The sequence below is a fragment of the Doryrhamphus excisus genome, chromosome 9, assembly GCF_030265055.1.
Source record: "Doryrhamphus excisus isolate RoL2022-K1 chromosome 9, RoL_Dexc_1.0, whole genome shotgun sequence".
Lineage (NCBI taxonomy): Eukaryota > Metazoa > Chordata > Actinopteri > Syngnathiformes > Syngnathidae > Doryrhamphus > Doryrhamphus excisus.
In genome coordinates, this window is record NC_080474.1 from 11929228 (window position 1) to 11948706 (window position 19479).

A 19479-nucleotide genomic window follows, 5' to 3' on the forward strand; every position below is an offset into this window, starting at 1 on the left:
GTAAATGTCTGTTTATGTGCAATGATGCATGTGTGCGTACACGTTTTAAAAATATGTGTGTGTGTGTGTGTTCCTGTGTGTGATGGGTTAATTATGTGCAGTACAAGTGAATGATCTGTTGTCAAGGCATGTTAGATGTAGGAAGGCCAGAGGCAACATGAATGGAAAGGGGGGGTTAGTGACTTAAATTCCTTCTGAATAGCGTCTGCTTTTATGTTACCAATATCAGTCTGTGTATTGTTTTATTTTCAAACAATATACTGTACAAAATGCAGAATGTTTTTTGTCTTGTTGAAATAATATTCTCTTTCTCTTTCATTTTCTACTACACGACCGCTACATGCTCCTCTCCCTCTTTAAGGCAGTGAAGCTCTACATGCGGACAGAGTGCAAATGCCACGGACTGTCCGGATCATGCACATTACGCACTTGCTGGAAGAAGATGCCACACTTCCGTGAGGTAGGCAACCGCCTTCTGGAGCGATTTAATGGAGCCTCCAAAGTGATGGGCGGCAACGATGGCAAGACTTTGATGCCTGTTGGACAGAACATCAAGCCCCCCGACAAACAGGATCTGATCTACTCGGATGAGTCACCTGATTTCTGTGTGGCCAATCGGAAAACAGGTTCACTGGGGACACGTGGACGCATGTGCAACAGCACCGCCATGGACATCAGCGGCTGTGATTTGCTCTGCTGTCAGCGTGGCTACCGGGAAGAAACTGTAGTGTTTGAGGAGAACTGTCTGTGTCGCTTCCACTGGTGCTGTGTAGTCCAGTGCAAGAAGTGCCTCGTCCGGAAGGAGCTTAGTCTCTGTCACTGATGAATTGACTTGCCTGACCCTAAGTTGTTGTAATTACTTCTTTTCAGATATCAAGCCTTTTGCCTTGGTTTGGCAGTTGTAAAGGAAGATAGTGACAATACTGCTTTAATATCCTTTCTCACCTGTCCTGCTTACAAATTGATTCCCTTGATTTCTGACAAAACCTGTCTTGAAACACTTCAGGTGTTTGACAGACAGAAGTAAAACGTAGACGTGCCTCTTTTCCAAACTACCTATTTTTGCTTATCTTTTTTAAATCAAAAACAACCAAAGAATGTGAATTTGTGTAAGTATAGTAACATTTTATCGGGAGTCGGTCAACAGCAGCACTTGAAGTGAACTGCTTTCTGAATTTAATAATTGGCTTTTAAGTGCTGACTACTGTCGCACTCGCACCTGAAGGGTCTTACAGTTATATGATATCTACATTCTATCTACGTATATCATATCTACATTCTGTACCTGGGCTGGATTTACACTACATGGTTCAAATGACATAATTCAAATCTTGAAATCTGAAATGTAGAATTCCCAGAGGAAGGATTCTGACAATGTGACTGCTGTGTATGTGTACAGATCAGATATACGGGTCTAAAAAGCACCAAAATATAACCAACTCAAACCCAGCAAGCTCAAATCCAAACAGCAGTGAATGCGCATAAACCATCATTATTAATACCTAGGTTACCTGCCTTTAAAATATATTGTAAGTTGTTCCAGGCAAAGCTATAGGTATGGTTTAATAAAAAGTGAATTCACCTTGCCACTTTAAATTCTTTACAAGCTTGTAATCGTTAATTTGAGTTTTGGGTGTGTGGACATCAGTGACGTGCGGTGAGGTTCATGGCTAGCAAGGCACTGAATCCTTTAGATTTTGTTTTTATGATCGTATAGATTGCTCAGAAGAGAATAATTCACATTTGTTAACATATTTATATTTTTAAATACTTCCTAGTCCCATTAGAAAAAACATTTGTGGTCTTACCTTTCGTTTGTATGTGAAGGAGATGCACCCTCTCCAGTAAATACTTTGTTGTAAAAGTCTGATCACTTCCTGTTGAGATGGGATATTCATTATAATTCCCCATCTTGGCAGTCAAATGGATTGATTCATTCAGCATATCTTTAATGGTTTTGACCTGTTGCTAAATCTAGGAATAATGATGTCCCACTTACATTAAAGGTTTGACCCAAGCTTTAACGCATTTGAAATTATATGCTGATGGACAGATATCATAATCCAAGTTGGTGCACTCAAGAGTCACACGGTAGGCTAAGCTCTCGCACTTAAGTCAAGCATTTATAGCTCAGTCCAATGCAGAAATATTACTATTTTAAATGTTTTTGCATGTTTTCATCCACACTTGACCCCACAACCGTGTGGACAAGCAGGCTATGTCATTGCAATCACAGTATGAAATTTGTGTCAAAATCCGATAAATTTACTTAATTGGAAATAAGCATTTGATACCTGCAGTGTTATCCAACCTCGGTGAGGCTTTGGTGGATTTGGCCACATTGCCATCAAGTGATAGAATTTGGTTCAGTTAACAGGAAAATCTTAATCCATAACAATCAACACTCTGTTTTACTGCTGTGCTTGATATTCCAGTGACTGGACTAAGGTGTGCAAAAATGTGGCAGTATTGATTATCTTGGTATTTTGACATTGGAAATACAGAAAACTGTGTACTGTACCAGAGTAAACTAAACTGTACTGCCTGGGGAAAACAGGACCTTGTGGCTCTCCTTTTGATTGGGCTGCTAATTGCCACTATTTCTAGAAAACTGTTCATCATTGCTGTACTCAATTACTATTAATCTTTAAGGATTTTACAGAATGAAAGGGGAACTGACATTGTCTCTTTCTAAGAACGCTGTCAACACCGCCGGTGCAGCTGCGGACTTGACCTGCCAGCAGTGACTGTTGTTATAAAGATATGATGACAAGACTACTCACTTCCATCTCTCTCAGAAGCACTTTGGATATTGCTGCATTGGATTTGAGAGTTTTGCAACCCTATCTTTCGGGTTGGGCGGTTATTGTTTAGTATAAGAAAAAATATATATAATGATGTTTTTATGATACACAGGGCTAATATTATGATGCACTTTTGGTGATTAGTTTTTTTTAATACTTATACAAATATAAGTATGTAAATAGTATATGTGTGTCTGTGCATATATATATATATATATATATATATATATATATATATATATATATATATATATGAATATGAATTTTACAGTTAAAATCATCTCTGTAGTCCCTGAACCATTTGGTGAGAATAACAGTATGTGTGAGCCAGTGACATGTGGGGTGGTTCATGACTGGTGGGGCACTGATTCCATTGAAGATTTTTATGGTTGAAAAAAAATCACTTTCTCAAATACTTTTGTAGATTTTTTGTTAATAACCAAAAAACATTTATGGTCTGTCCTTTTATCTGCATATGAAATACATGCACGCTACCCTTCTCCTAGAAAACTTCTGATACTTTGTTGTAAAAGTTTGATCACCATCTGGTGACCGTGGATACATTATTCTCAAATTTGTCAATTCAAGTCAAATTTGTTAATTCATTCCACAGGGCATAAAAATATCTTGTGGACCTATTATACTCATTCTTCGACCCTTTTTATTGAGTTGTGGACTCCTATAGAGCAGCTACACACAATAACCCCTACAGAAAACCTTTTAGATTTTGCAGAATCTGCACCTGTTTAAGCTGTATTTCCTTGGATTTGTGTTTCCGCCAAAACCATCTGTTTTCATTTACTCCACCCACTCTGCTGTGATTGGTCACATGCCCAAAGTGCTTTCTATACTACGAACGAATAGAGCTCAAGAGAAGCAGGATATACTTTGTCAGAGGCACCGTTGGTGTGGTGGAGCTCAGAAGCTAGATGTGAGGGTGCCGCATGGATGCACAGAGTGTCCGAAATGAATGCACTTTTTCCTGGCAAGAACGCGCTGCTTCTGACTCCAGCAACACTTTGGCGGATATGTCCCGTGTGAAATGCCGTTGACAGATGAAAATTGTTTTCTCTTGCTGGGAATCACCAAATACAATAACTTCTGCCTGAGCTTGGGGGAGGACAGGGGGGAAGCAGAGCCATATCAAAATATAAGGAAGTCCATCCCTCTGTGACATCACAAAGAGGCCGTTTTACCACACATTTTGAAACCGAGCGTTTTGAGCCATCCCAAACTTCTTTCAAGGCTCACTTCCAAGTGCGAAAACCTCATTATCTGAAACTTTGGCATCATTTAACACGAGAATACAACATTCTAACTACATTTATAGGCCAGAAAAGTGGAAAAAGCAAAATGGGTCCCCTTTAATTTTAATGCATCTGACACTCTGCTCAGTAGAGCTGCTGCTGTGAAAATAATTCATGTTTGCATTTTAAATTTGTTTTTATAAATTTTCATCATGACAGGTGAGAGTCTGCCTTACCTGTCTGCCTTGACCGCACGTCACTGGTGTGAGCATGTGTGCAAAGGCAGGTTGAGTAGTTGTTACCATTAGCTAAAGACGACACTAACAATATGAAACCTTTTCTCTGTGTTGATGAAAGCACATTACTTCTCAATTATCATGTGTCAATTAGACATGATCATCATACGTTCATTTTCAGGTAGGAGTCTGCTCAGATTCCAGTGTGTCAGAATTTGCCTTTCCTGTAAATCGATCTTATTTACTTCACTAGAAACACTTTGACGTAATCCCCGATTATTGCTGACAGGTATTCACAGTATTCATCCCTCTGAAAGCTTTAGGGTGGTAATAAAATGGAATCCCATCAATTTGTTAGGAAATAATATATGGAACATCCATTTTTTACAACCGTACTTGTATACATATTTATTTGTATTAAGGCTGCATCCTGAGTTTTTATATGGATACTTCCCCAAAATTTCATTTTTAAGAAATAAAATTTGCAGTTATGTGAGCCTTCAGTCATTTCAGTCACAAAGCAGTCACAGCACTGCCCAACAAAAGATAAGCAGCAGTTATTTTGACGTGTTTGTGTGTGGTCACTGTGTGCAATAATAATACGAAACTTAATATAAGCCAACTTTATCTAATAATGATCACTAAGGAAAAGTTTATAGACACTGTTCATCAAGTTAAAAGACATGCTGGAACCTTCACCACGTATTATACTGACTGTATGTGTATATTTTAACCTGAATGTATTACTCTGACCTGTATATGTTCATTCAAAATTGCTCACCGGATTCAAAGATGAAGTTTGTATAATCATTCCATCCTGAAAAATGAACCATTCAAATAAATCATTAAGGGCCCAAAAGGAATACAAGTCAAGCCCATGATGAGCGTATAAACTCCTGACTGGATACTGGATAACAGTCAGTATGATATGAACCTATTTGATACATTTGTTGATCTTTCTGTACTCCCAATGTACCTATCTATCTCCAGGGGCAGACATGGACAACGTGGAAGAACCCCAGCAGAGAAGACTGGAAATGTTTGTTAGACTTCAGGGGGATTACTTCAGTATTTGGTAGTGTGGATTTGAAATAGAGTTGTTCATTATTTATCACAATTAAATAGTTTCAGATCTTAATTAGTTTCATTCATTCATTCATTTTCTACCGCTTATGCCCACGAGGGTCGCGTGGGGTGCTGGAGCCTATCCCAGCTGATTTAATTGTAAACAAAATAAATATTACTTACCTTATAATGTAAAGTAAGACATGATTGTCTGTCTAACCAGTATCTAATTAATTTAATCCCAGTACATCCTATAAGGCATAAAAGTAAATAACACAAAAGTATGTTCCGTTGAGAATGTTGATTGACTTTGCACAGACTACAAAAGGGTCTATTTCAGGGGCTTTTCAATTAATATCGGTTACCAGTGTGGCACTTTTAAAGAAATGATCCATAAATGTCACATTGTGTACAGGGTAAATCTGTCATTGTTGGACGAAACGCTCAAATGTTGGATTGACTATAGATTATGTGAAGAACACATGACGTAGGGGTATGAGAGTGACGGAAGAGCTTAAAAACACCCCAGCCTCATGATATGACAATTTCACATCATGGAGAACAAGAATACAACATTATGAACATAACATATACATGGGTCTGAAAAGTTAGAAATGTAGGATCGGGTCATTTTAACATATACATTTGAACAAACAATTCAATAAGAATATGCAATATGAACTAATTACACAATGAAAATGAAAAGACAACAACCAAAAAAAAATGGAGTCGTTTGAGCTCAACAAGTTGACACAAGTTCTCATTTTTTAGGAATTTGTTACACTGTAATGTGTGGCGATTTTGTTTCAGGCATAAAGAGGTTCATCTGCTGCATTTCATTAACCAGTTATTTACTATTTTTTTATTTTTATCTAAAGTAAAAGTAAACACTTTTTAAGGTTCACCCTCTATTCATTCATTAATTTTTTTTACCGCTTATCCTCACGAGGGTCGAGGGGGTGCTGGAGCCTATCCCAGCTGTCTTCGGGCGAACAGTGGGGTACATCCTGTACTGGTCGCCAGCCAATCACAGGGCACATATAGACAAACAACCATTCACACTCACATTCATACCTATGGACAATTTGGAGTCACCAATTAACCTAGCATGTTTACCTGGAGTACCCAGAGAAAACCCATGTATGCACGGGGAGAACATGCAAACTCCACACAGAGATGGCCGAGGGTGGAATCCAACTCCGGTCTCCTAGCTGTGAGGCCTGCGTGCTAACCCCTCGGCTACCCTCTATTTAAACCAGGGGTGGGCAAACTTTTTGACTCGCGGGCCACTTTGATTTAACAAAATTGTCCCGGGGGGCAGAATATATATTTAATACACACTATTTTACGCTTATAATTCTGACAGTCCACATTGAATTATTAGTCTAATTTTATCTGTAAATCATACTATCAGCTGTCACTATCAGACCACAGCAAATTACGAAATTTAATTTTACAGTTTTGTTTTTTCTGAATCAAACATCCGACTTGACTTATGTTGCCAGCTGTTGTTAAAATTGTTAAAATTTGAAATATTTAGAAGCAGTTGATGTTTGCTAAATAATCACTAATAAATACAATAAATCACTATATTGACAGTTACTATGGTACCCATTATGCCATGGTATGGTCATATCACCTCATACTTCGGTACGTGACAAACAAAAAAAAACAACCTTAAACCATATTAGGAAAGCAGGAAGTGATCAAATTATTATGTCATTGTAGGGTCACATCACCTCGTACTTCGGTACGAGGTACATTATTAAAAAAAACAAAAAAAAAACCTTAAACTGTATTATGGAAAGCAGGAAGTGAACAAATGTAACAGTTACTGATTGTAAAAGTACCAGATGGAGGGGTAGGGTTTAATAAGCTTTGCTTCTTCCTACTCCTTTTGGACATGTGGAACTGTGAACTGATTATGGGATGCACTCCATTGGAATCTGATGCATGTTCAAATGAAATAAAACCATGACCATAGAAAGCAACTGGCGGGCCGGATTCAAACGCTTAGTGGGCCGCATGTGGCCCCCGGGCCGTAGTTTGCCCACCCCTGATTTAAACAAACATAAATAAATATATCTCTGACATGTGTGTTGTATTGTTTGTTTGTCCATAAACTGGACCGCATGGTTAAGTGAGTGCGTTTTTTGCAACTGTTATGCAAATTAATTTTGTGATTGCACTTTGTGGTTGAATAAAGCCCATTATTATTTCAGAAATATGCATAAAAAGATGCATATTTTTTGCAGTTTCAAACATAAAAATGGCTCAGGGCGGCATGGCAGTCGAGTGGTTAGCGCACAGACCTCACAGCTAGGAGACCAGGGTTCAATTCCACCCTCGGCCATCTCTGTGTGGAGTTTGTATGTTCTCCCGTGGGTTTTCTCCGGGTACTCCAGTTTCCTCCCACATTCCAAAAACATGCTAGGTTAATTGGAGACTCCAAATTGTCCATAGGTATGAATGTGAGTGTGAATGGTTGTTTGTCTATATGTGCCCTGTGATTGGCTGGCGACCAGTCCAGGGTGTACCCCGCCTCTCACCTGAAGACAGCTGGGATAGGCTCCAGCAACCCCCGCGACCCTCGTGAGGAAAAAGCATTAGAAAACGAATGAATGAAAAATGGCTCAATTGACATTCAGAAGACACATTAAAAAAACAGTGATTTAATGTAGTATTCTACACTGGTCACTAGGTGTCAGTAATGTTACTGCAAGTTTCAATCGGACACACAAATGCTAGACTTGATTGCAAGAATAACACTTTTATTGCAGAATTGAGCTCATGAAAATCCCTAATAAAAACACGGGATACTGTTTGCTTCGGTAACCCACGGCAACTTAAAACTCAACTCAGAACTCTTTTATTTATATCTTAAATTGCTTATTTATTCATATTATGTCTACTATATTGGGTAATACAGGTGTAAAGGTGACTGTAGGTGTGGCATTTAATCTGTAGAAGTCTCGATTATATATTTTTTTTAACAATACACAATACATATCCTCACAAGGTACCTTAATAACAGGTTGCACAGACATTTCCGCAAAGACAGTAATTTTCTACCCGGGAGTCTAGGCGGTCCAATTTACTGTACCTGTGTGCTCACTTAAAAAATGAACGTAAGAATGGACCACAGCAAGACCCTCAATATGAAAAACCGGACCTCCAAAGTAGGAATGAGTGACAACTCCACTGAATGGCGTGAAAAGGCAACGAGGGAGACACAGCGAGAGATAACAAGAGTGAAGGAGACAGAAAGAGGTAATTTGATCCGATAATGCTCGTCCGTTTGTGTGAACTCTTCTCCCATCATCTATCAATCTTGCAGTGAGATGTTGCTTACACAAAGAGCTTGTCTAGAGATTGACTCATGATCGGAATTATAAGAGTGGGAAAAACCAAAACAGAAAGAGAAGAAACAGGGAGGTGAAACAATACAAACCATGTCATTAAGCCTGTGCAGTGTAACTCATCTTAGCTTTTAACAAAGACCTTTTCCAATTTGCACGCATCCGCATGAGCACATGACCTCCACTTTGGCTCAGCGTGTTTGACGGAGACAGTGATCTTTATGAGTTCATTCAGGAGGAGGTGATGCTTCAGCTCATTGCCATAGACCACCCATCAAGGATGCGAGAGCATTAAGGATTCAACATACCCATTAGGCAAAATGTGTATATGTTTACTTTGCAAATAGATCTGTTTTGATCTGTCTAAAATGCAGGAGTGTTGCTTTTTTTTTGCTTCTTTTATGAAGATATGTGCTGAGCACTGAGTCAGATGGATTGTGGTGGAGATAAAGCCAAGTTTTGCAGTTAAATTTGAAAAAAAATGTTCTCTGGTGCACACAAACAGTTCAGATTGTGAGGCAGTTTACAGGGAAGACTTTGCTACAGGACACATGGAACGACCCACTGAGTCTCATCTTGTCCTGGTGAGTAACGGTGAAGATGACTCCCCAGTGTACCCCCACTTCTCACTGCTTTTTCCATGAACAACCCCGGCAATGCTGTATGTACACAAATGTTTCAGTATCGCCCACTCCAATTTACGCAACAGTTTCCCGCCCCCCCTCCGTCATTTCTTTGTTATCTGTGGTTGTGAAAACATGGCTGGTGGGGGGCTGCTATCTATGACAGCTGCTTTGGCTCAGGTCACATCTTCTTTGGCTCCTTAGAACAATAAACGTGACTGTCTGTACGACAGAAGTCATGCAGCTTGTTATCAGGAAGCTTAAAGCGTGTCTGTGCTCGGTGAGCATGTGTTCAGTATTAAAAACAAACACAAAACATTTTAGAGCATAATTTTTAGAGCCAAACACCAGTTTGGATATCAGCCACGAGTGGAAATGTTCTTCGGAACATTTCTTATCGAAATTAAGTAAAAGTGTTGACGTGAAGATCTTCTCGTCATCCAAGCCCAACTTGATTGTGTTGTTCGGATGGCTGACCACAAGATGGCGGCATTAGCACAGAATGTTGACCCTCAAACGCCTTCTAATTAAGATGAAGTACCGTAATGTAACGGTTTGTAGTCTTTGCATAGGGAACAATCCTTGTTTTTTTTATCGTCAGAGTCAGATATAAGATATGAATACATGTTTTTTTTATTGTGGTTGTAGTTTGCATTCCTCTAAATTAGTACTGTCTCACTCTGTAGTATTATTTAGCATTTAGTATATAGTATTATTCTTTTTATGTGTGTATGTGTCATGTGTGTACAGTGTATATATGGGATAAATAGCTGTAGAAACATCTTCAACCTAAAAATGTAATGTCAAAGACAAATAGATGAAAAGATAAATCGATCAAGGGTGTCTAAAGAGCAGACCGAGGGCCATTTGCGGCCACGGCAGTTTTTTTGTGACCCATGTGTCACGCCCTGTGTGGGTTCCCAAGTGACAGTTTGGGTATGAGTTTCCTGCCTGGGCTTTGGTTTCCGTTTTGCACGCTCTTATTTTGTATCTGACTTCCTGTTTTGCCTCGTCTGCCTCTGTTGTCATAGTCACCCACACCTGTCCCTAATTTCAGTGTCTATTTAGTTCAGGTGTGTGCTTCTCCCCGTGTGGGATCATTATAGCTTGTCCTTCTGCTATCTGAGTTGCCGTTTTCCTGCTGCTGCAATTATTGCAAAAATAAATATTTTTACCTGCATCTGTCCTGCTCTCTGCATCCTGGGGTCGCATCGCAACACAGACATGCCAAACCGTGACACCATGGAACATTCTGAAAATAATAAGAAAAAAAAAAAACCCAGCAAAAATTGAAAAATCTTACAAGAATAAAGTGATAAGATTAAAACCAAAAAATATATATTTAAGGAGATATTTTTTATTTTTATTTTATGAGAATAATGTAATATCATTGTCATTTTAGTACAATAGACTTGAAATAATAAGGAAAATGTTTTTATTTTTTTCAAAGTCTAATATTCCTAATATTAGCCTAATATTATGAAAAAAATAATAAGTATAGGTGTAACTCAGAAAAATATTATGACAATAAAGTCATAATTACGAGTTGAAATTGTTGGAATTTTTTTTAATTTAGAAGAAACGGAAAAAACAGCTGAAATTTTACAAAGATGAAGTAAAAATAAAAAGTTGTGTTTTAAAGAGAAAAAATAGCAATTTTAAAAGAATAAATTATTAATATTATGAGGAAAAATTATCTCATTTTAGCAGCATAAGGTGTTGCAGTGTTAAAATGTTGTGGGAATAAGGTCATAAGATTATGAGAAAAACATTTCCAAATATTTTTTTTAAGAAGAAAGTTTAAATAATTGAAAAATTAAAACAACAACAAGTTCATACCAACAATACGCTTTTTCGTCTCCACCACTAAGCTGAGATGCAGTTTTTCTTGAATGATGTATATCTTATCTACTTGTTTAGAAAATATTAAAGTGGCCCTTGCATCGTTTCATTTTTCAGTATGTGGCCCTCTGTGGAAAAAGTTTGGACACCCCTGCTATAGCCATATACATAGACACTCTAGCTTCATCGAAAATTCATTTGCTTTTTCCATTTCACTTTGCCAAATACTGGCCCAAAATGCTTTCATTACAGTTCATCAGTGCAAAGGCATAAAACAAAACGTTTAGCACAGAAAAATCTTTCGTGCCTCAGGCATTTGTTCTCTCTACATTAAAAATACAAAACACTGTGATCATTCAAAGTCCGTTCTCACCACTTCAGTATTTTCTTTCCCGGCAAAAACAGTCGAATTGATTGCAAGCGTACTGACGTCTCTGCATGGGGATTACAACGCTGACACCATGCATTACAATACAAAAACAACTTAGTGGCTGTTCTAAAAACACGCATGTTTAACTAGCCAACTAAACGTCGCTCCTGTCTACAGTGTCGTGTCTGTGTTACTGTGTACTTGAATGTGTTCGGTGGATTGTCAGAAGCGAGGAAATACAGTATTAAATGTCAAATTTATTAAAATGAAACTGCTAACCACTAAGTGCATCTGTCACGTTCTCAGTTTTATTCATCATTTCAAACCCAGGGGATGAAGAAATACGGAGAAAGTTTGTGAAGTTTCCTCTTTTTTTAAACCAACACAGACCTCAGTCTCGCTGACTGATTGTTCCACTGTTAGACCTGTCATTTGTGTTCAAACACAGACACACACTTATGACAGTCTGATGCACGCTCTGTCTGTCTTCTGCACGCGTACAAACACAAACACACACCTAGATTATACGGTATATGTTCGAAGTTCTATTCTCTGCGATGCTTCTGCTTTGCTCATTTGCAATGGTCATGGTTCTCCAAGAAACATGAACTTTGCTTGAACTCCCTTCTCGGGGATGCACACAGAACAAGGGTGTCACTGGTTTATGAACACAATGTCACTGGTTTATGTGCTGTAGAAGAATGGTGTATATAAAGGCCAGGAGTCCATAAGTTCAAATTCAGTGGTTCGGCAACAATGATGTTCATCTTAAACAGTTCATGAAAGTTTACAGCGTTCTGCTGTTGATCCCCAGGATGCGATTAGGCTGAAGTAGTGTTCCGCAACATAGAGCTGCATTTGTCAAAAAATGGTCCTGCAGCCGTAGGGGGACCACGCGGGTGGCCGGCCACTGTTATACCACTGCTGGTTTAGTATGTAACAGACATCAAGTAGCTACCTGTTGGACGTAATGACAGAAACATTATGAGTGCTGTCAAGAAAAACTGTTTGTGTCATCAGATTTTTTCTCTCTGGTCTATTTATTATATGACTTTGATATATAACTCAAACTTTTTTCTGAGTGCAAAGGGTAGTGTTGAAGACAGCACCACAATTCCAAATGTATTGGAGCTTAATTCTACCTCTAATCCTTCTTTTCTAACATTATCTGATTTTTTTTCATGAGCCAAAAAGGGAACCCTACTGTTTTACAGTCTAACACTATGGTCCGGAGGTCAAAAGTCAAATAGTACATGCTTGTTTTCAACTTTTTACTAATTATAATATTATATTTCTTGGATTATTTCTCATCGTCAGAGCAAAAGCAAAATCATAGACGCTCTAAGTGTCTGGTGTCAAGGGTCATACTGCAGCATGCCTTTTAGAAACATTAGTGGTTGTTTTGTTTGTTTTTTTAACAGGATGATTCATTGTTTTGGACTTTTTCTGTTTACTAACAAGCACAATAAACTAAAACAAACCAAAACAAATAAAAATAAGAGTCACAAATACTGTATGACCTAAACTGTCGACATAGCACCTGCCATCAACCTGTGAAAACTTAGCTCGACCTTGTCTTTCCCCGCAGGATAATTGGATTTCAATTGAACCAAATACATCTTTTTGTAAGTACTAGTGGGACAACTCTAGTGTTTTCATTTATTATCAAATTAGATGTTCAGATGGTTCTTGTTTCACATAGCAGAGTATGTGATGTTTTTAATGGCTACAGGAAGATATGTTAAAACAGGTCTTTCCAGCCCAAAATGACAAAGTATGATGTTAACCTGACTGATTAAAACAGTTTATATCTCCAGACACATCAGTTCAAGTGACACTACCAGCTTTCCCACATTTGAATAATGTAATGGAAGGGGAACATTTGCATGAGTCAGTCAGACTCCTTCTAGAGGAAATTAGGCCCCAAAGAGACCAGCCAAGATAAGTATAAAAAAAAAAAAAAAAACTAAACACAGAAAATATATTCTTACCTCAAGCTAGTATAGGGTGCATTTAAGAAGTTAAGAATTGAATTTGTTACACAGAGCAACAGACATACAATAATACTGGTAGTAAATAATGACTGGGGCCAAGTCCCTTTGATAGACGCTACAGATCCATCGGTCGGTCCATGTAAAACACGTCTTATGTGACTGAACAGTATGTCTATTTCCTTGGGAAAACATCAATTTAAATGTTTTTTTACATTATAGCAGTTATTCTGCATGTGTCCCTACATCACCAAATATGAGAAAAATATTCCATTTGGCTCACTTGTTTGTTTCACAGAGAAAAGGTGCTCAAACAGTTTTGAAGTTCTAGAAAAACCTCCTCACGCATATAAACCGCCTCGGATCCATCCCTAGCTGGACTGGCCACCTCCTCTTCCCAGAGGACAGCTGTGTAAAAGGTGAAGGTGAAAGGTGAAGAGATGGCCTCCAAATGGCAATATGAATCAGGAGCAAGTAAAAGAAAAAGTCCAAACAAGAGGAAGCTTGTGCATCACTTGAACGTGTTTTTTGAACATTTTTGGGCACCATGTTTTCTAGCGTGCTCTTCATGAAACGAAAAAAGAGGGTAATTCTATCCCGATGTGGACTGGCGATTATATATCATATATTGAATACTCAATATGTAGTGAGATACCTTTGTTTGAAAGGAGTGGTTCATTGGTCAGTTGGTGGTCCCATTTACACCCTATCAATCTATGCTATCAATAGATGTTTTGGGGTATTTGCACGGTGGAAAAATGTCGCCATCTCTTGGTGAAATGAATTCATAACAATCATATGAGATTAGATGAAATGAAATAATAATTCCTTTGGACCCACCATGGAGAAATCGAACGCATTAAAGCAGCAAAGCACTGTATGAATACAGAACCTATGTATCAAATGTAAAAATAAGAACACAAAAATATTTTAACATAGAAACATCAAATCAAATTAGAAATTATTATTAAAATATTTAAAAATGGTTAAAAGTTGGAGTCATATTTGCATTAATTGTAATTTTTGTGAGGCTAGTATTTACATTTACAACAGTATTAACTTGTCGCATCAAGGACTCTGCATGGCGGCTCTTCACAATACATGACGAGCCATTTAATGGCATCTTCTTATAGGTAGTTAGATCCTGTGTTGGAAACACCACATTCACTATCTCGGACAGAGAATACAAAATTAACTGATGCATATCATTGGCGACAGAGTCCTTAAAATCATTGTTTCCTGTTTGTAAGACTCAAAATACTATTCCATGATGATTGACTGCACCCCAGACGCAAGTCATAAAGAACAGATGTCAGTCGTACTGCACAGTATGGCGCTGAAACCCAAACCAGGCGTTAAAGAATACTTCTTGGGGTATCTGGTAATTGAGGAAGCTACTGGCCTGAACATATCAAATGTCATACCAGACAAACTGGAAGAGCTTCAGATTCCCTTTGACAATTGCAGAGGACAGGCCTATATGACAATGGGGTAAACATGAAAGGGAAGAAGCAAGGTGTATAAGCAAGACCGCTCAACACAAACCCAAGATCCCTGTTTGAACTTTGTGGTGCACATACCATGTGTGTTGCCATAGCAGATTCGCGAAAGTCCTCAAAGGATACTGTCGGTCATTTTGGCTATGTGCAGAAGCTGTCAAGATGGGGCATCTTGACTTAAGCATTTCAACGTGACACTGAAGTTCTAAAGTGATGTTCGATTGGAGAGCAGACTTCTGAGTGTTGCAGCTGTCAGAAATCAAGCAAAATACATCTGGGATGCTCTCCATGAAACTAGCCAAACTGTTAACGATCTAGCAGCTGAAGTAGACGCCCTGACTTTGGCAGAATTGGTGGCTTCCCCTCTGCTCAGTTTAGTGGTTTGGCATTTTGACCTCCATAAACCAGGTGAACAAGCTGCTTCAAAAAGTTCAGCGTAACTTGTCATTGTGTCAATGTCATTGAAAATGCAAAATCCTCACTTTCTGAGTGCAGACAGAGTGCATTTCAGTCAACTGTGAGGTTCTTAACATAGAGCCAGAACTAAGGGAGGAGAGATTGATGATTTGTAAAGGGCAGTTTACCTATGAGGCTGTCGATGAACCTATGAATGATGCTCTGTATCCTCACTCGTGGTGGTATGCTGTAGCCTATTCCAACTGACTTCAGGCAAGAGGCGGGGTACACCCTGGACTGGTCGCCAGCCAATCACAGGGCACATATAGACAAACAACCATTCACACTCACATTCATACTGATGCACAATTTGGAGTCACCAATTAACCAGTCCAGGGTGTACCCCGCCTCTCGTCTGAAGACAGCTGGGTTAGGCTCCAGCACACCCCGCGACCCTTGTGAGGATAAGCGGTAGAAAATGAATGAATTAATGTTTTTGGAATGTGTGAGGAAACCGGAATAAACCCACGCATGCATGGGGAGAACATGCAAACTCCACACAGCGATGCCCAAGCGGAGAACTGAACCTAGCTCTGTGGCCTGCGCTAACCACTCATCCACCGTACGGCCCCCTGTAAATACTAAAATTGTCAAATAAACAAAAATTGGCAATGAGCCTGCTTTGCTGACAAGGAATTGCAATAATTGGACCCAATAATCTCTTTGCTAAAGCCACTAAATGGGGTGTTATAAATGCATCAGAGAGAACATTTAAATGCTTGTCTGACACTCTGTAGCGAATGTGTGTCTATAGTCGTAATTGTATCTGAACAGAGAGTTGTGTACAGTGATTTACAACGTTGGTAACTCTGTGGGGCAACATGTTTTGATTTCCCCCGCTGCAGGGGGGAAATCTTTTTATTTGTGGTTCCTGAATCTTTACTCTAAGCTGCTTATAAAACACTGGGATGAGTGATCTCATATGGTCTTCATCAAAAGGGAAGCCTGTTTTGTTATACTTCATAGTTATTTAAATCAAAAGATGAAAGACAAACAGAGGTTGTAAGTGCTTGAAAACTTTAGCTGGCACTATAGTCTTTGGACTGAAAGGGCTAAGGAAGGAAGTCAAACTTCAATTGTCATACCATCTTGCAAGCTGTTTCCCAAGTACAACTTAAAAAAAATAAAATGTCAGATGAATCATTACTTTACACATCAGTTATTTTAACAGTTCTTGTATCTTATGGTCACTGAGGTCTCCAAGAAATATAATCAAAGAGCACCATGACAAAAACATAATTACACTTTAGAATAGGGTCCACAACATTAGGCATTCAAAAGATGGACATTATGTGTCAGTAGTGTTACAGCAATGTTCAGTGAGACACAAGCACCAGACTTAATCGCCAGCCACTGAGTGCAGGCTTGAACTTTTTTCACAACATTCAAAATAATGCCTAATAAAATACAGGCTACTGTTGCGGCCGTAATCCACGCCAAACTAAAACTCTGAACCCCTGAAATCACTTCAGGGTACACCCTGGGTACAGGGTACACCCTGGACTGGTCGCCAGCCAATCACAGGGCACATATAGACAAACAACCATTCACACTCACATTCATACCTATGGACAATTTGGAGACTTAGAGACCTGGGGCCATTTAACCTAGCATGTTTTCGGAATGTCAGAGATACCCAAGGGTAGAATTGAACTCGGGTCTCCTAGCTGCCGGTGTGCAGCCACCAAAGACTTTTTTTAAGTAATAATTTCAAAGAGTGTGAAATGATTTTTGGTTCAGAACATGTTCTGCATTATTCAGAATTGAAGCACCTCTTGACACTTTGTTGTACAGTTTCAATGTAAGATTTTCAGCTCATGTAAGCAGTTGTCATGACATCGACAAATTTGTTTTCATTCACCCTAGCAATGTCTGCTATACTGCTTTTCCTTTTGCTTGAGTTTCTTTTTTGCTTTTCTTAAATAACATTAAGTCGTCTTTGTTAAATTTAACGATGCTCGTCTTTACCAAGCCCTTTTTATGTGTTCAGTTTCACTTGTTTCCTGTCACGAGCGGGCTTCACCCCCTCGTGACAGCTCTCTTAGTTTCCTTCTTTGCCTCTGTTCCGGTTTCCATGCCCTTATTTTGGTAACCACTTCCTTTGTTGTTCCCTTCCGTTTTCTTGCTCCTGCTCTTTTCACGCACCTGCTTCTAATTTCATTATCCCTATTAAGTTCAGGTGCGTGCTCTTTCTGTTGTGGCTTCATTGCGAATTGTCTTTGGTTTGTAGTGGCTGTTGTGTTTTCCTGCTGCCGCCATTATTGCATTAAACAACCTTTTATTTGCACTTTTGGTCCTGCTCTCTGCATCCTGGGGTGGCATCGCAACACCACCAAGCGCGATCATGACAGTTTCCATTACTTCATGTACGTTCTCCCCTGAACAAAATGCATCTGTGTCACCTCCAACTAATATTTAACTTTTAAGCCTTTTGAGGCTTTACTGATATCATTTATATCTAAAACTAACTACTTTGGTCCCAGTATTGATCCCTGGGGTACACCATTAACTAAATCCAAATATAATGATGTGTATATCTCAACAAATTGCTTTTTACCGATTGAAAACAACCCCCGGTGGTGTATTGTTCAAATTACTTTAGATATTACTTTACCTTTGTCACATCCATAAATACACTATGATAAGGTACACAAATACTGCAATGACACAATGTTTAGAGTCTGAATTTTGTGCCTTTGTGGCATGGATTCAATGCATTTTTCATATTCCCAGTGTAAATGGTGCATGTTTTGCTGTTTCATTGACTTTTTTAATGCTACGTTCACACCGACGCCGAATGTCGCGCTTTGAATCGGCGACGAATTCGGCGTCATTTTTCAAAAAATCTCACGATCTCCTCAGATATGTTTATGCTCTGATAAGTTCTGATATGCTCTGATACGAAATTCGTTCCCGCTTTAGGCGACAAATTATTTCCCGAATCGCTATGGCTACTCACGCTTTGATGCCGATTGATCAGGATCTATTACGCTTTAAATCACGCTTTGATACGCTTTAATACTCATTGATAAGCTTTGGTGCGCTTATCACGCTCTAAATAACGCTCTGATACGATTATCAAGCTCTCTTGTGCATTAATAGGCTCTGTTAAGCTCTGTTACGCAATGGAAAATTTCGAGATCCCGACTGCATCTGATCCAGAGCATATATAAAGATGCAGCAGATCCATTGATCCTTTGAACCAAGCTCTGTTAAGCTTTCCTATGCTTTGAGCAAAACTTTGATAAGCTTTGTGACGCTTTGATAAGCTTTAATACGCTCTCCCCGCTTTACGCAATTCGTGACAGATCGCCTCAAATTTTTAAACAGTTTAAAATTTTTTGGCGCTCTTGCCGAATGTCCCGAATTGCTCAAACCTTTCTTACGATGTATTACGGTCTTTACGCTTTCATTAAGCTTTGTTACGCTTTGCCGCCGCTTTGCTCGCCAATTTAATTCGCCATCGATTCGGCGTCGGTGTGAACGTAGCATTAGTGACTGATAATGTCTAAATAAGGGGTAAAGTGAAGAAAATGTACTTTTGTCAATGCAATCTTGTTTTCAACATGACAGAATTGTCCCTTGAGAAAATGGAATGAAGTGGTTGAAGTGCTCACTTTTGTCGCCCTCACATAACTATCCATTAATTTATTTTCTATGCTGCTTAGCCTCACAATGGTTGAGGGGATCAAATAACTAATAAAGTCTTTATTATTGTTTATATCTATATGTCTGTCTAGTTGTGACAGCCAATACTAACGAGTTCATCTTGCTCATTGTCATCCTCCAGTCCAGTGCTTGTCCTCCGCAGAGAGCTCATGGAAAGTAACCGCTGTGTGTAGACTCCCTATCCGAAAATGATCTCAATCTCTCTTTAACGAGTCACTTGACCTCCCTCGACGTCCCTCCGATCCAAGAGTGACGCAGGGGAAAAAAAGTGGGCTGGCGAAGCGAAGCGCAGCAGCAGTTTGGAGGAATCATCCCAAC

General features: G+C 39.0%; 1 protein-coding gene across 2 annotated transcripts in view; it reads left to right on the forward strand.

Annotated features, from left to right (window-relative positions):
• The window catches only part of wnt6b (wingless-type MMTV integration site family, member 6b), a 39730-nt gene extending 34395 nt beyond the window's left edge, over positions 1-5335 (forward strand). For both annotated transcript variants that reach the window (XM_058082667.1, XM_058082668.1), the window contains one exon: positions 362-5335. In XM_058082667.1, the coding sequence (XP_057938650.1) occupies positions 362-823 (462 nt within the window). In that variant the 3' untranslated portion in view covers positions 824-5335. The remainder of the gene's footprint in view (positions 1-361) is intronic.
• Positions 5336-19479: the final 14144 nt, after the last annotated feature.